Source organism: Choloepus didactylus, chromosome 4 (genome assembly GCF_015220235.1).
Source record: "Choloepus didactylus isolate mChoDid1 chromosome 4, mChoDid1.pri, whole genome shotgun sequence".
In the NCBI taxonomy this organism is placed as follows: domain Eukaryota; kingdom Metazoa; phylum Chordata; class Mammalia; order Pilosa; family Megalonychidae; genus Choloepus; species Choloepus didactylus.
In genome coordinates, this window is record NC_051310.1 from 62,560,209 (window position 1) to 62,580,968 (window position 20,760).

The following is a 20,760-nucleotide window of genomic DNA, read 5'->3' on the forward strand; positions in this document are numbered from 1 at the left end:
ATAGACTGGAAAAATGTTATCCTGACAAGCGATAGACAGTTAATATATTACTACATAAGGAACTCATGCAAAGAGCCCACTCAACAAATAAGTAAAAGATAGACTGTTTAGGAGCAAGTACCAAATACTAAAGAAACGTGGAAAACTATTTGACCTCACAAATGACTAAAGATTTACAAGTAAAAAGATAACTACTTTTAGCCAGAATGCTGATAAGTACAGACCTTTAGGAAAATAATTCTATGTTACTTGTTAAGGGCAATAAAAATGTTTCAGTGATTCCACTACCTGGAAATTATACTTAGGAAATAATCCGAGAAAAGAAAAAGCTGAGAATTGTCCATTTCAGTACTACAGGGGAAAAATCTAAATATGCAATAGTAGGTGAATTGTTAAACAATTTTTATTTAGCGATTAGGGACAACTCTTATAAATATATGTATAAACCAAAGCAACATAGAAAAGAAAATTGATTATTAATGAAAAAAGTGGAACACAATATTACATAATGTAATTATAATAATGTAATAAAATTGGTAAGCATTTTGATAAAGAATAAAGAGAAAATTTTAAATGGTTAACATCTTAGGATAGTGGGTCTATAGGTCTTTTTTTCTTTTTCAATTTTCCTTTATATATGAATTATTTAATAATTTTTAAACAGGGAAAATATCTATAGTATTTAACAAAAAGACTAAGGAGTCTGCTTAGAATCCTGGAAGTTTTGTAGGAAATACTAAAATAGGGCATTTTAGGACTTTCTTCTTAGATCCTCATCTTTGTGACCACATAATCCATTGAAAATGGTCAAAGATGAATCCATAGAGAAAGTAAGTCCTGTTGCAGAACTTATGTATCATTCATGTAATATACAAGAGATGCAGGAGAATAGAAAAATTATTTTCCAAAAAGGGAAAGAGATCAGGAAATGGATATAATTTGCCTATACACACAAAGAAATTATAGAGGTCAATATTCAGTTAAACATACAACCCAATGTTAGAATAACATCTTATCTGTGTGTTACAAAATGATATCAATTATATAGACATTTGCTTAATATATACTAGTTACAAATGTAACAGTATCATAATAAAATCCTTTAACGTTGGTAGCTTTGCTTTGTGAATAAGGACTTGTTTGAAATCTAAAGAACATCTCTATAGCAAGGAGAAATATTCCAAAATATAAAAAGTGTAAATTTCCATTTTCCATGCTAGTTTTTATCAGTGCCTGCATAAGTAGTAATCTTGTATAAATTCATTATAGAATACTCATTCTGATTATTAGATATAGTAATAGAAGTATTCTGACATTGTTCTCATTTTGACTGAAATTTTTTTTCAGGGCCCTGTTCTTAATGTCAAAAAGTAATTTTCAGCCTCCAAAACTAAAGGACAAAACAAAATGGTGAGTTAAAGAATATACAGATTTATAGAATTTTACAGTTAGAAGGGAGACAGGTTCAGTTCCCTTGTTATATACATGATGAAGCTGAAACCCAGAGGCATAATAAGCAGTTTGCCCAAAGTTGCACACCCAATTACTTGCAAAGCTATGGCAAGGATCTAGGTTTATCTTCTGGTCCTGTGCTCCTTTCTAATCCATTGCTGTCTCTTGTAAAGCTCAAAATCATTTTCTTAGCTTTTGGGCAGCTTGGGTAAGAGGTATGGTGAGGAACAGATTTGAAATGGATACATTAGGATTTTGGACATTTGTTTGTTTTTGTCCTGTATTGCTTTACTTCTGTTAATTATATGCTGACTTTCATGAAGGTGGGATAAAAAGGTTTCCCAGATACCATGACACTTAAAGTCAATCCCTATAGGTTATCCTTATCTCTTCTTCCTCATACAAAGTAAAGCACTTCACCTATCCTTATAGTCCATAAGGATATCTTTAATTGGATGATAAAGAGTAAAAGATTATTTTCCTGGTAATGTCTTTCCTATACATTTAATAAAATAAACAATATAAATTAAAAAATTCAATTTAGATTGCATAGATCTCTTAGGGGTCCATGAGCCCCCCAAACTCTGTATGTCTATTCATTTTTCTGGGTAGTTAGTCCATAGCTTATTTAATGCTGAGGGGCTCCTTCACAAAAAAAGGTTCTAAATCACTGCATTCATTAGCCTGCCTATGCAAAGTATTATGTAGAAGCAGGCCATTCTGGTGATGATGCTCAGAGTGAAAGGCAAATCACACTGTGGAAGTAAAGGAGTTTATATCCTCTATTAGCTGTATTTTTTTTTTTGTCACAAGTTTCTTCCTATTCCCTGTATCCCAAGTTCCAGGGTTTCTTGAACTGGGAGACTTTAATTTATAAATTAACAGATTCCAGAGCAGTCATTACCATTGAGGAATCTTTGCCAGTGTCAGATCCAATCTGACTCCATGCTGTCTTCTGCTATAAGCTGCTGAGAAAGCCACTAAATGCAATGCAATGATTTGATTTCTCTGCAGAGAACTGCTGTCAATGCTGATTACTCAGATTATTCTATCTCTTTGGTTCTTGTTCAGTCCCTTCTCCAATGGAATCTTGGGAATGGTGGAAATACCCTTTTTTGCTCCTAATTAACAATCAAAACTTGATTCCTTTAGTTTTTTTGTGTCTTTTCGCTTTCCCTACCTCATGAATACAGGTAGCAGGAAAACCCGCTCTTTGCTAAAATTGTTCCCTTTTCTGTGCTCTCTTTCCTAAGAAATTCCATTGCCTTTTTAGGAGTAAAACATTCTCTTAAGCTACCTACCCTAATTCTATGCCTTCCAACACTTTATTCTTAATTAATAAGTAATTTACACATTATTTAAATTAGGCAATGAGTAAAGGTTATTTTGATTCCTAAGTGATACCTAGAAGACAGGATTATAAATCATATAAATACACAGCTTGTGCATTTCTAGTTTTTAATGTAATTTTTAAAGATTGTATATTATTATTCTGTTACCTGATTGTGTTTAGCTTAAGAGATGAAATGGACAGTTTTTCCAAAGAATATACTATGCTTTGGGTTTAGATTTTTGGCTTATCCTATATAGTGCAATGAGGCTTAGAAAAAAATCATGTATTTCAGACTTTCTAACTGGTTGCAAGTTAATTTTATTTAGTAACATAAAAAAAAACTAATACTAGTGAAATATTTTTGTACATGTCTCTTTTTATTTGAAGGTCATCAACATTCCATAATTTTGTCAAAATAGCACTAACCAAAAACCCCAAAAAAAGACCAACTGCTGAAAAACTTCTGACTGTAAGTCATTGAAATTATAGGGGGATTTCCTCAGTCCGGCAGTAATTAGACAAATCACTAGAACAAAAGTATTTAGGTTTTTTCATATGTGTTATGTTAATGTTAATGTTACTGATCTCTTAGATCAGGGGTTAGCAAATTTTTTGTAAAGGGCCAGATTTTAAATATGTTAGGCCTTGTGGACTATGCAATCTGTCACAGCTACTCATTTCTACTATTGCATCATGAAAGCAGCCATAGACAGTACATACAAATGGGTATGGTTGTGTTTCAACAAAACTTCATTTATAACAAAAGGCAGTACTCCAGATTTTGCCTATGGGCCATAGTTTGCCAACCTCTACCTTAAAGGAAACTCTTAAAAATGTTTCTGCCATCTAAAGTTAATTGCCTTTCTTGGCTTCTTAGGTAAATTTACGGGATTATCTATGTGTGTGTGAAAAACACTTTTATATTAAGAAAAGTCAATGATTACAACAACCCAAGAAAGGGTTTTATTAAAATATCAAAATATTTAATTATATATGTCTGTACATTAACATAATTGACTGAATTAAATGTAGAATACATGTGCTTTTTTCTTACTGCTATGGACAATACCACAGTATTCATTTGCATATCAGTATAATGACCATTAGTATAGCCAAGGTTGTAATTTTACCTGTAATATAGATTAGATAACTTTCCATAGAGAAATTATTCGTGCTATAAACTTACCCCACTAAGGTTCTTTAGTTATATAATTAATTCTGGGTTTTCTGATTAATATTTTTACTAATACATTCTCTGATTTATTTGTATTAATAAATTGTCATGCTTTCTGTACTACTAGTTACTGAATAAAAAAAGAGCAAATAATACTTTCTATAAGCTATAAGCTCTAAATATAAAGGCAAACTCATGAAATTTTGTTTTGTTTTGTTTTTACTTAGCATACTTTTGTTGGACAACCAGGTCTCTCTAGAGCCCTAGCAGTTGAACTGTTGGACAAAGTTAACAATCCGGACAACCATGCACATTACACTGAAGGAGATGATGACGACTTTGAGGTAAGGAAATATTTGCAGTCTTTTATTTAAAAACAAATAGTAAATATGTCCTTAGATTTGTTGGTTAAATGGTTATGGCTATAAAGATTAACAGTGTAAACTACACTAATCCTGCATATTGTTACTGTTGTATTAATCTGGAAAGAATTAGGATCATTGCTCTTCCTATCACTGTCTCATTTATTTTCTTGGTTTGCCTAAAGTTTTTAAGAGAGAGCTGAGATTAAAATCAGATGTGTGTCCCTTGAGTCCCCCAGAAATCCAGAGGTGGTTGTTATTGATCTCTTCTATCCTTTTGTGCTTTTCCTTCTCCCCACATCCAATCTTTTCAAATAAGAGTTTGCTCTTTCTACAAGATATATATAAAGGACATCTGTTTCCAAGGGAATTAAGATTTTAAGAGCATTGCTTTGGACTAAGAGAACTAAAGTTTAACCACAACCCATGTACATATTATTTTTCATGAAAGAGACTCCCTAGAAATCCAATTGGTCATTTTAGTTTCTTTATTATGTAAATCATTAAAAGAAAACAATATTTTAAAGAATTAGGTTGAGGTTCCCATAGAAAATTTTATCCCTTCTAGCACTTATTGGAAGCTTTTAGGGCTATTCATAACTATGCTTCCCTCTATGAAAATACTGTAGAATTATTTTGAATATATTTTATTTAACAACAAAACTAGTAAATCAGAAGTGAGGGAATTCATACCCATTGGGAGGTCCTTTTTAATGCCTGTTTATAACACAACTGTATTTTTACCAGAGCCTCTTTCTCTCCTTGTGTTTCTTCTCTTTTGCTCCTTTTATGATTGCTTTATATTTCTGTTTCTCTTTATTTCCCTTTATCTGTCTACTCACTTTGGCAAGACTATGGAACTAAAGTTTACATGTTATTGATTATTATTTATTGAAGGGAATTTTCTTTTTCATGTTCTTAGGTTTTAAATTATACCTAATAAGTATCATAATAACTTCTAACACTCACTGAATATTGATTGTGTGCCAAACATTGTGCCAAATAATTTCCAAGTTAATTTATCTATTATTCAAAACAGTCCTTTGCAGTCAGTAGGTACCATTAATATCCCCATTTTACTAGTGAGGAAATGAGGAATGAAGAGTGGTAGTAATTTAGCCCAAAGTCGTACAGCTAGTAAGAGGGCCTAAGAAAAAACCCTGAGATTTCTCCCAAAATTTAAGGATTAAGCAGGTGAAGAGGAACTGGCAAAGATGATTGATAAGGAACACTGAAATAAAGAAGGAGAGATTCAACAAGAATACTGACTAGAAGTTAAGTTAAAGTAGTCTTTAGATTTAGGTAATGCTTGATGACTTTAACAAGGGTAATTTTCAAACAGTTGGAGGAGAAACTAGATTGGTGTGCTTTGAAACATAAGTAGAGTAATTCATATATTAAATTTAGTTTTGAAGGGGAAGGTTAGGATAGAGCAGTAGTTGGAAGAGAATGAGTTAAATAGAGGATTTATTTGTGTACTATTTTTTGGTGGGGGCAAAAAAAACTTGAACAGGTTTAAATGTTTATGAGTAGGATCTAGTAGACAGAAATAGAAGCTTCAAGAGAGGCAAGATAAATAGGCAAAGTCTCTGAGAAGGAAAGAGAGGCTGTGGTTTAGAGTATGATGAGGGAGAGGGACTTGATCTTAGATAAAAATAGGGATACTTCTTCCCTTGCATTAGAGAAGAGGATGAGTGACAGTGTACCTAGATGCTGAGTAAGTCCTATCTGATGACTTCTGTTTTCTCTACAAAATAGGTGACAAAGTCATCTCCTAAAAGTATGAAGGTATATGCGTGGGTTTGAAGAGTATGGAGCAGGCGTGAAATAGTAACTGAGGAGCATGGATAGGTTAATTGACCAGAGAAGCGTTTGTGGGCAAAGCTGATGGCTCAGATAAGATAAGTTTTCAGTGTGTTCTGCTGTGTGATTTTCCTCTGGCAGTGATTGATAGCCCAGATGTAAATGCAAGGATAGCAGGTAGGATTCATTCAGGATTGAAATTTTGCCATGCCAGTGTACAGAAGAACAGTGGGGCAAGGGATACTTAGGATATTGGTGAGAGATTTCTTGAAATTATAGACCACCAGATCTAAACTGGATAGGGAGGAAGAAATGAAGAGAGGAGAGCTACTAATGGATAATGAGAGAGTAATTGATCAATGGACTTGAGATTCTCATTGGGAACATTAAACAAGTTTAATGGGAGTAATTGAGAGAATAAGCTCAAAGGATCAGAGATTTGGAGTATAGCATGAATTTGTGGTGTAAGTACTGATGACAGGACGGGAAAATGTCTTTAAAGCTGAAGTTAGAAAACGTGGGCTTTTGAAGTCCCCTGATACGTTGGCAGGTCTTGAAGTAGAGAAAAAAAACTTATGAGCCATTGAATCATCAGTGAATGAGGGTGAGTCATCAGAAATTTGGTAGATTGATTGTGCTGATGAACTGAAGGCATAGTTTCAAAGAAGCAGGAACTAAGCATAGTAAATCTCTCACTTGGGTTACTATAATATTCTTTTCTGATCTGCCTGCATCCATTATTTCTCTCTTCCATACTCTCTTACACACCTGTCAGCTTATTCTTAAAGCCTGACTACAGTGATTACAACTCCCTCACTGAAAAATCTCCAAAAATTCCTTTTTGCCAAGAAAATAAAAATGAGAGCCCTTACCTGGCATTCAGAGCCCTTCATGATCTAGGTCAGCCCCTCCCCCCCCGCCTCCAATTTGCCTATTCAGCCTTATCATTTCTTCACCTAATCTTCACTGTAGTCAAATAAAAACTGCATTCCCTGTAAACCCTCCACAATTCCTCTTTCTGTCTTGCATCACTTTCTTCATACTCTTTCTGCTGTCTAGAATGCTTTTCACACTTTTCTGCGTATCTGAAGCCTACTTGTCCTTCAGGGCCTCAGATCAGATTACATCTTCAAGAACATCTATACGCCTTCAGGTGGAAGTCATTTCTCCCTCCTTTGGGCATTAATAGCAATCCATTTGCTTCTTAATAACACCATATACTTTCTTATAAGTATTTGTGTATGTGTCTTACCTTCCTAGTCTATATGTTCTTTGAGGACGGGATTTGTGTCTTACTTGTCTTTGAATCTCTTCAATATTTTCCATGTTTATAAACATGGAATAAGGGAATAAACTTTAAATTATCTTACTGTTCATTTTATTTGTTTTATATTTATCATACAACTTACTTTATTAGTAGGCAATCATTTGTCAATAAATGAACATTTAATTAAAAGTTTATCCTTTATAATCACTGAAATTTTTTAAAGTGTGTATTATGCTTATATTCACAGCCCCATGCAATTATTCGTCATACCATTAGATCTACAAACAGGAATGCCAGAGCTGAACGGACAGCTTCAGAAATAAATTGTATGTGTTTAGTATACATTTTCAGTTGGTGGTATTGGAGGGTTGATCTGGGTGTTCTTATAATTTCTTATGGAATAATAATATCTCACATACTTTAACATATAAGCATACCTCTAAAATAGATGTTGCTTTTCTGGTTTTAATGGAATTCCTTTGGTTTGTAATTTTTTAAATGGCTGTTACTTTCTCATTATGAATGCAATACATGCCCATTGCAAAAAAGTTACAAGAGGAAAAATAGAAAATTAAAATTGCCCGATATCATATCTCCTAGCACCAACTCATATTAATATTTTGCTGAATTTCCTACATGTTTTTCCATGTATATTTTTACATGGCTGAATTTATGCTATATATAAAATTTTATATAAATTTTTATATATATATGCTATATATATACAGATTTATGCTATATATAAAATTTTATTTAACATAATAAAAGGCTTAGCCTTTATAACCAGTATGTTTAATGTTTCATTGGGTTGATAAAATATAATTAAATAGGTCTTTTTTATTGGACATTTGGATTGGTTTAGATTTTTTTTTCAGACTAACACTTTAGATAACTGTTTCCTAAAGCAAATATTTAAAAGGGAAAATTGAGTTTTTATTTAGTAAACTAATCATTGACAGACAAATTTTTTGTCAACAATATTTGTCACTTTAGCCACATGAATTTGAAAGAATAGTTTTGGAAAGAAGTTTTAGTTATGGGTTTATTTACTAAAATGCTTACCCGTTCCAAAAGAGATTTAAAGTGGTTTACAGTAAAGTAAGATATATGACTAACAAAATAGAAATAAAAACCGTAAATCATATAGGTGAAGATAATTCATTAAATATTGGGACTAGAGTCATTGCAGATGAGCATTTTGTTTAGGTATGAGTTTTCCTGAACTCAAATATTTATAGCTTTCTGGACACAGCTTTGAAAATCTAGGTGAATGGAGAGTGGAAATGTCCTTCCCATGTCAGTTGTTCTAGTTAGGCTGGTAATTCAAGATTTAGTTTCTTTGTGACTGCCCAGACTGCTGAATCTTCTTATACTGATACTTTCTTGTATGGTTTGATGTGAACTCTATGGACTTCAAATACCAAATAGAAAGTAGCAGATGATATACCATTATAAAGCTCTTGTCTTTATTTTATGCAGCTCTACAGTATTCCATTAATGTATTCCAAGTTGTCTGTCTTTTTTTTGTATAGCTTTTGGGTTTTGAATTTTATTTAGCAAGGCCTTCTTGATTCCAAAGTTATAAAAGAATTTCCCGATGGTTTCTTCTTGTGTTTTATGTTTATTTTCTACTTAAATCTTGGGTAAAAGATATTAATTTATTTGGTTCCAATGTGGTTTCAACTTTAGTTTCTTTCTAGATGACTACCCATTTGTCCTGATGCTATTTATTTTAAAACTTTATCTTTTCTCTCATGGATTTGATATGCCACCTTTATTATGTAATAAATTTCCATACATATTTTGGGGCTTATTCTAGAAATTCTGTTCTTTTGTGTTAATGTCTATTCATATGTCAGCTATACACTTTTGATTATTGTATCTTTATAGTATCTGTTAAAATCTATTAGGACTAATCCTCCTCCTCCTACTCTTCCCACCTCTGCATACCTTGTTCATGTTCTTTTTCATTATTCTTTTTTTGGCTTTTTTATTTTCCTCACATAAATTTAAGAATCAGCTTATCAAAAAAAAAAAAAAAAAAAAACCACCTATGATTTTTTACTGAGATCTCATTAGATTTATATCTTAACATATTAATTTGGAAGAATTGATGTCTTTAACCAAAATAGGCTTTTTTTTTTTTTTAAGCGCTAACCCAGTAGTTCAAGAATTAGTTCTTTTTTGAGTGCTCACAATACTAGTATCCTTATGGAGTCTGGTCCATATGCTTCAAGTACCAGACAGAAAGTGGTAAAGTTGAAAAAGTTTTTTTAGTGGTGATTTGTGTTTAAATTTTCTCAAGTCTTCTTTGCCTATCAGGAATTTTTTATGTCTGTTTTTGTTTGTTTATTAGATTGTATATACTTCTAGTTAGTTATATTCCACTTTGTTTCAGTTTTTTAAATTGACCTGATAAAATGCTCAAAGCTTTACTGCTCAACAACTTTTTAAATATGTATACACTTGTGAAACTACCACCTAGATCAAGATATAGAACATTATCAGACTCTCAGAAGGCTCTCCCTCATGCCCATTCACATTCATAACCCTTTTGTTTTCCTATATTCCCTGCCCACACTAATCACTGCTCTGATCTCTGTCACCATATATTAGTATTGCCTGATCTTGACCTACAGATAAATGGAATCATATAATATGTACTCTTTTATGGCTGGTTTCTTTTGTTCAACTTTATGTCTGTGAGATCATTCATGTTGTGTGTAGCAATAGTTAATTCTTTTTCATTAAAGTATAATATTCCATTATGTGAATATACCACAGTGTATCTATTCTTATGTCGATGGGCATTTGATTTGTTTCCCATTTATTGTCCAATATGACTGCCATAAGCATTCTTGCTTATGTATCTTTAATGGATATAAATAATTATTGTTACCCTGGTCCAATCACTCTAAAACCAGCAAGGATGAACATAGTGCAAGAAAGTCATCCCTTGCAGTGAGGGAGATCACACACTAAAAGAACCATGTGCCATCTCATTAAACAAAGGGAAAGAAGAGTTATTACAGGATTTAGGAAAGGATTTAGGAAAGAAGGGAGTTCAGTTGAAATTTAAATGATGGCTTGAAGCAAAGTAGGGATGTGTATGAAAGGCTCAGCATCATGACTATACTATAAAGTAGACCTGGGGGGCTGCTTCCTTTGAAACTACAAAACTGAGATAAATGTGGAATGCTGTGTTCAGAAACCCCTTTATTTGAATCTCTGTATCTAGGTTGGAAATTGAATCTGATTCTGTGTTAGAGTCTCAGTTTCCTACAGCTGCCATAGTGAAGTACCGCAAACTGGGTGGCTTAAAACAGCATAAATGGATTGTTTCACAGTTCTGGAGGCTAGAAGTCTGAATCAAGGTGCTAGCAGGGCCATGCTTCCTCTGAAATCTGTAAGGTCCTGGGGGTGGCTTGCCAGCAATCCATGGCATCCTTTGGCTTGTGGCATAACTCAATCTCTGCCTCTGTGACACAGCTGCTTTTTCTCTCTGTATGTGTCCAAATTTCCTCATCTCATAAGGACACCAGTCATTTTGGATTAAGATCCATCCTAATGCAGTTTGCCTCATCTTAACTAATAACATCTTTAAAGATCTTATTTCCAAACAGGATCACATTCATGAGACCAGGGGTTAGGCCGTGAACTTATCTTTTGGGGAGATACATTTAAATCCTTAACAGCCAGTGACTTAGATCTTCTAGACAATAGTGGGATGGCTTATTCTTAATATAGTTTCATACAACCAAGTTTCTGACAGTTTATGAGAATGAGGTTTTTCAGTAAAAAAGCAATAATAACTCAGAGAGAGGGTCATTATGTTATACCTTACACATGCAGCATATCCTTGAGAGAAACGTTGTTTCTTGTTAATTTTGCAGTTGAATTTGTGCTTATCCTCCCTGTACGATGAATAGCAAGACAGATTTTTTTTTTTTTTAACTTTCTGAGTCTGACCCAGATATGGGGTATGAGCTGAATTACCTAGTTTTTTTAGTTGTTTGTCATCTGAAAAGTCAGTGAGTAGTTGAATCCAGTTACCTAGAAAAGCAACTGATTAAAAGGAATTGGCACCAAAGGAAGACAGGAGGCATCCACAGAGTAAACAGGTGCAAGTCCAACAGTTGGTTTAATTATATGATTTTAGCTGAAGTAGATTTTAACCAAGTGTTAGACTCATACCCAGGATATTAAGAATAGGTATCATAATTAAGAGGTAACAAGTGTCTGTCAGAAATCTAAAACCTTCAACTGGCTGAAAGGAGGAAAAATGTAGCTAAGAAAATAACGAACCAAAGTGTGCAGACTGAAGTATGATTCAGTGGTTCTGATCATCTTGTTCTGTGAGTCTTTGGCAGATGTCCAACTTTGGGTAGTCATCAGCTTGATCTAATAGTCTTCCTTCATAGAAGTTGTCTTCTTTTTCCAGTAATCTGCTTCTGAAGGATTCCTTGTGTTCTAGTTTGCTAATGCTGCCAGAATGCAAAACACCAGAGATGGATTGGCTTTTATAAAAGGGGTTTATTTGGTTACACAGGTACAGTCTTAAGGCCATAAAGTGTCCAAGGTAACACATCAACAATCGGGTACCTTCACTGGAGGATGGCCAATGGTGTCTGGAAAACCTCTGTTAGCTGGGAAGGCACATGGCTGGCATCTGCTCCAAGTTCTGGTTTCAAAATGGCTTTCTCCCAGGATGTTCCTCTCTAGGCTGCAGTTCCTCAAAAATGTCACTCTTAGTTGCACTTGGGGTATTTGTCCTCTCTCAGCTTCTCCAGAGCAAGAGTGCTTTCAATGGCCATCTTCAAATTTTCTCTCATCTGCAGCTCCTGTGCTTTCTTCAAAGTGTCCCTCTTGTCTGTAGCTCCTCTTCAAAACATCACTCACAGCTGCACTGAGTTCCCTCTGCCCATCAGCTCATTTATATGGCTCCACTGATCAAGGCCCACCCTAAATGGGTGGGGCCATGCCTCCATGGAAATATCCAATCAGAGTCATCACCCACAGCTGGATGGGACCCATCTCCAAAGAAACACTCAAGGAAATCTAATCAAAACTCATAATGTCTGCCCACACAAGATTACATCAAAGATAACGGTGTTTGGGGGACACAATACATTCAAACTGGCACACCTTGTAATCTTCAATTTGAGGTCTCCTGCTGGAACAATCTTCCAGTGATTGAGAGACATGGATGCAAGGATCAACACCCTGTTTTACCTCTATGTTAGTTGTTAACAATACCTGGTAAGATTCTGTTTGTTGAGGTTGGGGGGTGGGCAGTTTTCCAGAAGACAGTCTGCATTTAAAATCATGAAAAGATTCTTTCAGAGGGAATGCTTCTCAATTCTGTTTAAATTTAAATTGGTTATATTATATGTCTCGGCTATATTAGCCTGTAATCATAGAGACTGAAGTTGAAGGCAGTATTTGCAGAAGTATAGGATGCTTAGTTTTGGTTCATTGGGAGAGAGTTGATGGGCTCCCTAAGGAATTGATCCCATTGACATTAAGATCATAAAAACACTAGGCCAAGGAATTCTAAGACTTCCTGAAAATTTAGACAACTTAAGTTTGAAAATTCCGTTTGTCCTTTTTATCTTCACCTGAAGACTGTGAGTGAAAAAGGCAATGAAGATTTTGAGTAAGATGTCTTACAAATGTCCTTAGTAACAGTTCTAGGGAAATGAGTGACTCCATCACTAGAGAAGTAATTAGGGATTTCTGGGATAGGAAACACAATCACGCAACTTTTTTTTGCCATGATTAAAGTTGAGTCTTTTTGACAAGCTTTGAGCCATCCTAGAAATAGACAATAATAATCAAACAAAAGTCTTTGTTGACAGAAAAACTATTTATAAAAAATGATCTGAAGTATGACATAGCCCATATGTTCTCTACATTAGTATTGTTTAAGCTACAGGTTACAACCCAATTCATGGCATTCGTTCAGGAGGTCATAACCAGGACTTTTGAAAAAGATGTAAGGTAGAAAATATCCATGTGCATCACATGGGTCCTTAATAAGTACTACACTGTGAAACTTTTATGTTTGTTGTTGTTCTTTCTTTGTTTTTACTTTTAGCAATTTGACTGTGATATGTCTAGGTACATTTTTTCCCGTTCTATTTTGGGATCATAGAACTTGTTAGATCTATGGATTGATACTTATTTTCATTTAGCCACTATTTATTCAAATATTGTTTTCTGCCTCAGTATCTTCTCTCCTTCTAGGACACCAGTTATATTTTAGACCACTTGATATCATCTCACAGGTCACTGAGGTTCTGTTCTCCCACCCCCTTATACACACAAACAAATTTTTTTTTCTTTTTTTTTTTTTTAATGTTTAAGGTCTTTATTTAGCTGTCTGATCATATCCTTTAGCGATTTTCTGTGTTTTGTTGTTCTTATGTATTTAAGAGTTTTTGTTGTTTTTGAAGTCAGCTTGTGGTGTTTTTTGACTTTCTGGGTTTTATTTTTGGAGGGAAGAGCAGGAGGTGGATTGCTTTGTCAAGGGCAAAATATACCAAGTGTTTATTTTTTCTTTTTTTCTTTTTTCTATTTTTTATTGTGAACTTTAACATATATACGTAACAGTGATGATAACTTTCAAAGTAGGATTTCACAAGTTATTAGAGAGCAAATTTCAAAGAATATCATGGGCCACAGTTCCACAGCTTCATCCATTTCCATTATTGTAAAATATAGCATACATACAGAAAGGTGTCAACTCTCGATGTACAGCTCAACAAGCAGTTATATAGGTAATTTCAAAAATTGTTATAGATTACAGTTCCACAGTTTCAGTTCTTTCCTTATTATGCAATATAGGGTATATACAGAAAGGTGAAGACTTTTAAAGCACAATTCAGTGAGCAGCTATAGAGCAAATCCCAAAGGATGCTATAGGCTACAGTTCCACCATGTCATTTGCCTCCTTCCAGCCTTTCCAACACCCCAGCATCCAAAAATATATATATAATTATGTAGTTTCAGCATTTATAGTTCTTTGTTAAATCTTATCTTGTTTGTTGCTACCCCTTCCTTTCACTTGATCTCTTCCTTCATCTTTAGGGGTGTTTAAGCATTGAGCACCCTAACTTGTTCATATTAAAGGGGGTGTTGACAGTATGAGGAAGGGAGCTGCATCTAATTGTTGATATTAATGAGGCTATTGCCTCAGGTTTTAGGACTTGTCTGGTATAGGAACACTCTGGTGGATTTAAGTTTCTGAATGATAAAACTTAGTGAATGAATCTTTTATAGAATCCCAGGTAGGGACCTAGGTATTCAGGGACTATTTTTGGTAAGGGCATGGCATACTGTGGCCATTTGGGATGTCTAGCTGTAGCTTGCATAAGAGAAACCTCCGGGATAGCCTCTCGACTCTATTTGGGGATCTCTCAGCTACTGTGACTTCAGCTTGTTACCTTTCTTTTTTCCCCCGTTTGGTCAAGTAGGCATTTTCGATCCCTCGCTGCCAGAACCAGGCTCATTCCTGGGTGTCATGTCCCACGTCACCAGGGAGATTAATTCTCCTGGGAGTCATGTCCCACATAGGTGGGAAGGTTAATGAATTCATTTGCCGAGTTGGGCTTAGAGAAAGAGAACGGCCACATCTTAGCAACAAAAGAGGTTCTCTGGAGATGCCTCTCAGGCATAATTATAGGAGGGCTCAGCCTCTTATTTACAACTCTGACTTTCACAAGAGCAAGCCTCAAGTCGAGGGCTTGATTTATTAAGTAGTGGGTTCCTAACTTCACTTAATATATATTCTATCCCAAGATAAATGATCAGTTTCTTACATTATCTTCACTTAAGTTGTACAATCATCATCACTCTCAACTTTAAACAATTATCGCAACATAATACATCCCAGAGCTCTTATCAGCTGCCAGTTATTCATCCCTCGTATTACTGTAGAGTTGGTAAGATATTCCTATTAAATATAGTCTTTAATATGCAAAGGGTAGTTTTTCCATACCACTCTGTCATTAACTCTCTGCACCAGTGTGATACCATATAAGTATATCATGCTAACATTTATTTAGACTTGTGGTAGTTTTTTTTCTCCTTTGTTCTTCAGATTAGATAGTTTCTATTGCCCTGACTTCAAGTTCATTGATCTTTACTTCTTTAATGTTCTGTCTGATGTTAAGCCCATCCAATGAATTACTTCAGATATTGTATTTTTCAGATCTAGACATTTCCATATATATATATTATATATTATATGTATGAAAGTTCTATTTCTCTACTGAGATTTTCTCTATGTCTTTAATCCTACAAATTTATGAAAGTTTCTTTCTCTAAGAATTTTTTAAAGTCTAAATTTGCTGGATAATACTTGTTACTAAAAAATAATGTTATTTCTTTTCCATATAATTTGTATCTAGACTTACTTGCCAGTGTTTCTAGTTGTGACAGAACAAGCTTTATCTCATCCCCTTTTCAAAAGGGTGAGGTGGTTCTTCATGTATTATAGTAGTGGCTCGTGAATTAAGATATTTTTAGTTATGTCAAAAAATAAGTCATTATTGAATAAGGGCTTTTTATTTTAGATTGTTAAAAATAGATAATATATCTTACGGAATATCTTATAAGCTTTGATTAAAAATCTTATGACTTACTGTTTTTGGTTAATTTGATGAGTTGTGTCAGTACTTTGCTTTACAAATCTTGTTTTCAAGGGTAAGGACAACACTGGATCCTATTTGAAAGTGCTTTGTAAATGTCTATTGTTTGCTAAGATTGTATTTAGGGTTTTGCATCTCTATGAAGCAAGTGTGAGTGTTTTATAGTTTTTTTGGCTTTTAATCATATTTTAGGATTTTAAAATTCTGTATACTTTATAAGTATATAATAAACCATCCTTTTCTCAGTTTTTGAGTATTTCATATAAAAGAAATTATTCCTTGAATATTTGAAATAATCCTGAAATCAGTAGAATGAGGTCAAATAAAATACACATTTTATAATATAATATTAGATTTCTGAATACAATGGTAATATTTAATTTGACAAAAATCATTTGTTCTTTTAGATAATTTATAGGTAATTTTTCTTGTTTCATTTCTGCCATGAAGTTTTAGTTTAAATTAGTCTCAAAGTAGAGTCTGCAGCCTAGATGGAGGAATTCCTTTTATTTTTTTCTCTTGGTTATCTACTTTTAATTAATTTTTAAAAATCTTTTACACGAAAAGTGCTATTTAATTTCTTGACTCCATCTAAGAATAAAGTCGAGATGTAAGGAAGATCTAAGATTGTTACTTTCTTTTGGTAAGCATAAGGAAAGGGACACTCTTATAGTATAAAAAAAAATAGGAGATTTCATCTTCTTTTACATCTTCTCTTCTCTCCCTGACCTCCACAGTATACATACTTCTCATTACATTTCTGTGCTTCACCCTGTAAGATACTGAATTTGTAAACATTTGTTATATATTTTGCAGTTGACAAATTACAGTTTGAACCTCCTCTGAGAAAAGAAACAGAAGCACGCGATGAAATGGTAGGAATTGTGACTTTGAAAGTATTTCACACATTAAATTTAAGAAAAGTTATAATTAGGTATACATTGATTAGGGTGCAAACTAATACACTCAGGCATTAATTTTGATAATGTATTTCACATGTTAAAGTTTAAAAAAACTTATAATTAGGTGTATTTTGACAAGGGTACAAAGTAAGAGACTGTTTCAACCATTATTTTTGACCCCTTCTGAGCCTTTTGAAGGAATTACATGAAGTTATTAAAAATGTGGAATTTGATGCACTGCTTTAGTTCTCAGCATGATTTTTCTTACCTATTCTTTTAGGTTTGTAGTAAATTACACATTTTTGCATTGCCTTAATGTTTTTTGGAGAATTTTTTTTTGTTAATATAGATTTTTTTAACCTTTGCTCTTAATTTTGAGACTACTATTTAGTTAACCTTTCTATATCTAAAAGGAAAGAATAGATAAAGCAAGATATTACTAGAGTCAGCCTCAATCATAATTTTTTTTTTCATTTTTAGAATAATTAATTTCAACTATTTTCATTTTTTCATAGTTATTTCATTTTAAAATGTAAATTTAGCAGATAATTTTCTGTCATGTTTATTAGAAATAATCTTTGCTGTATTCATTGTGTACTGTTGAAGTTATCTTAGTATCTAATTTATTTTTAAGCTTTAGTGAAAGTGTAGTTTTTAGAGTGTCTTTTGTTAATGAATCTTTTCTTTCTTAATGTTTGAAATTAGTACTCTTCTTGTATTATTGCTGTATATCAATCCTTTGTTTCCATGCTAGGAGGAAAAAGTAGTGGTACCAATAAATTATTGATAATTCAATAATATGATGTTTAGTTCTCTATCCTGATGGAATAGTGATGCAAGTAATTCAGTATTTTTTTCCTCTTTTGCTTTAGAATATACTGACATGTTGGTAAAAAGGGTTCGTCACATTTAAGCTGTATTTAGTATGTTTATGGAATTTCTTAAGTTAAAGTCAACTGATAATGAGTTATTGACCTAAATATGTCAAATGACAGAGCAAAGCTAGCTGGAGTTTACAAAGTTGGTTGAGTGCCAAGCTGATTAACAGTCATGACACTGGAGTGTTTTCCTGAATCAAATAAAATGATTAATATTTATTACAAGGAAACCTTTTAAACTATATTTTTTATCTTCACAGGGAGTATCATCAGACCCAAATTTTGTATTGCGTTGGAATCCTTTTGTTGATGGTGCAAGTACTGGCAAGTAAGTTGTTTTCTTGATGATATTTCACTTGGTTACATAAGAACAGTGTTTGGAGGTAGAGGAATGATATAATAAGCTTTAATTTTTATTTTTTAAAAAATTATACTATGCTTTTTGTCAGGATAAGGCTTTTGTCTTTCTTTTATTACCAAAAAGCATCATGTATTGATTATTAAGGTTTTTGTCATTTGTTTTTTAAAATCAGAATGTATTACATAATGTTAATATAGTAAAAGATGAGTCACATGATGTAGTAGAAAAAACTACTGTAGCAGAAGTCACAATGCCCCAATTACATCTCTGCAGTGTAGTTACTTCATATCTCTAGACTTCTCTTCCCTTAGTAGCTGTGGGGGCTGTCCTAGATGTGTTGTTCCAAACTTATTTGTGCATTACAGTTGCCTAGAGAGTTCTTTGGTAATACAGATTCCTGGACCCCCACATTAGGCCTATAGATCTGGGGTTGGCAAATAGGACCTAGGGGCCAAATCTGGCCTGCTGCCTATTTTTGTACAGCCTGGAAGCTAACAATGAGTTTTACATTTTAAATGGTTGAAAAAAGAGGAATAATATTTTGTGACATCTGAAAATTATATGACATTCAAATTTCAGTGTCCATAAACAAAGGATTATTGGGACACAGTCACGCTTATTTGTTTACATATTGTCTAAGGCTGCTTTCACACTGCAACAGCAGTTGAATAGTTGGGAGCATCGTATGGCTCATGAAGCCTACAGTATTTACTGCCTGGCCCTTTACAGAAAAGTTTGTCTACCCCTGCTATAAAATGCGGTCTTTAGGACAGGAATCTTAAGAATTCAGAAAGCTTCCCGGTTGATTGCAGTGGCTATAGATAAGTATGTGGAACCAGTAGGCTAGATCAGTCCTTCTCAAATTTTAATGTGCCTATTAATGACCTGGAAATCTTGTTAAAATGCACATTCTGATTCAGTGAGTCTAGAGGCTACATTTATAAAAATTCCCAGATGATGCCATGTTACTTGTCTAAGCACCAGACTTCGAATAGCAAAGGGTTTGCTGATATTTAAGGCCTTTAACCACTTGGGTCTATGATTACCTCTGTATTCCAACTCTAAAATTTTGAGTCAGTGTTTTACTAGTAAGTTTAATCTAGTGTTTATTATATATTAAATATAATGAAACATAGCCATAAAGTAAAAAAGACTTTGGGTCTACTTTATAAAATCTCTATTTTATAGTCATATTAATACAATTTGTTAGTATGACGTCTTAGGTCTTCCTAAAGGTTTTATACTCTGCATTGTGATCTATTTGTCTTTTATATCCGCTTCAGAATTTAATACACATTTAATTGTGTGCCTGTATTTTATGTTGTGGTCATTTATCACCGTCTAAATTGCATTATTCTGTTTGTATTAGATCAACCTCAAAGCGCGCAATACCACCTCCTCTACCTCCTAAGGTAAGCTGTGTAAGAATTTGACATTTTCCAGGTATTGTATTGAATTTGTTCAGCAGTCTCTTAAATATGTTTTACATGAATAGTTTTCTTTTGGGGGAGGGGGAGTACAAAGATGTAAATTGTATTTTAAAAGAAAATTTTGTGAGAAAATACAGTATTTTTAATAGTTTTGGAAAGGGCAAAGAAATAGGTTATTGGTTATTTGAGAAGGTAACTTACATGCTTGGAAGGAAGATTTATTTTTATACAATTTGACATTTCAGTAGACTCCTGCTTCATTAAGTCATTGTATTTCTTTTACCTACTTATTAAATATTTTTTGGATTGTTTACACATTTTTATTTGTTATAAAAGTCTAGCCATTTTGGATTAAGGCTAATAAAAATCATATAGCAAGTCCATAGTTGTGTTGGGGCAGCAACTCAATTCTTACTTGCTTAGCCTCGTGAATAGAACTATATAGAAGAAAGAAAAGAGGTATAATTTCTTTTCCTAAGGTCTTGGCTACCTAATAACTTTTATTTTTTTTTAATCCAAATTTATTAAAATACTTTTTTGTCTTATCAATAGCCAAGAATAAACAGTTATCCTGAAGATAACTTCCCAGATGAAGAAAAATCAACCATAAAACGTTGCCCTGATTCAGAGAACAGAGCTCCCCAAGTTCTCAGACGACAGAGTAGCCCAAGTTGTGTTCCTGCAGCAGAGACTTCCTTTATTGGTATGGCTAGCAGTATCATCAGCCCTGGAGTGCATACGACTAGATACTGTGAACTGGGTAAATAAAACAAAGTAAACACTGAAAAGAAGGTCATTTTGTACCTATTTAAGGAATATCTTTTCTCTTTAGTCAGTCCTATTACTTTTATTTAAAACTTTGTGAATGTTCTTTAATTCCACATGGATAGGTTATAAATAGATTCAATTCAATCCAACCCTCATTTGATCCCTTCCTAAATGCTGTAGGATCTAGTAAGATGAATGGAATTCCTGCCCTCCAGAAGTTCAGGGTCTGTAGCAGAAGTATACCAGTACACAGGCAACATTAGACAAGAAAGCTTGTATAAGTTCTCCTATGATAACTAACTGTATATAATTAAAGCTCAGAGATTTCTGAAGAAGATAAGGATAGGGAATAGAGGAGGTAGACTTACTGCAGGGTATT

General features: G+C 33.6%; 1 protein-coding gene across 5 annotated transcripts in view; it reads left to right on the top strand.

Annotated features, from left to right (window-relative positions):
• The window catches only part of MAP4K5 (mitogen-activated protein kinase kinase kinase kinase 5), a 152,803-nt gene that overhangs the window by 97,156 nt on the left and 34,887 nt on the right, over positions 1-20,760 (top strand). For 4 of the 5 annotated variants that reach the window (XM_037832758.1, XM_037832761.1, XM_037832760.1 and 1 more), the window contains 8 exons: positions 1,348-1,410; positions 3,173-3,254; positions 4,187-4,303; positions 7,639-7,717; positions 16,859-16,917; positions 18,083-18,150; positions 19,553-19,595; positions 20,166-20,373. In XM_037832758.1, coding sequence (XP_037688686.1) covers positions 1,348-1,410; positions 3,173-3,254; positions 4,187-4,303; positions 7,639-7,717; positions 16,859-16,917; positions 18,083-18,150; positions 19,553-19,595; positions 20,166-20,373 — 719 coding nt within the window. The remainder of the gene's footprint in view (positions 1-1,347; positions 1,411-3,172; positions 3,255-4,186; positions 4,304-7,638; positions 7,718-16,858; positions 16,918-18,082; positions 18,151-19,552; positions 19,596-20,165; positions 20,374-20,760) is intronic. The other variant, XM_037832759.1, reaches the window with a different exon arrangement.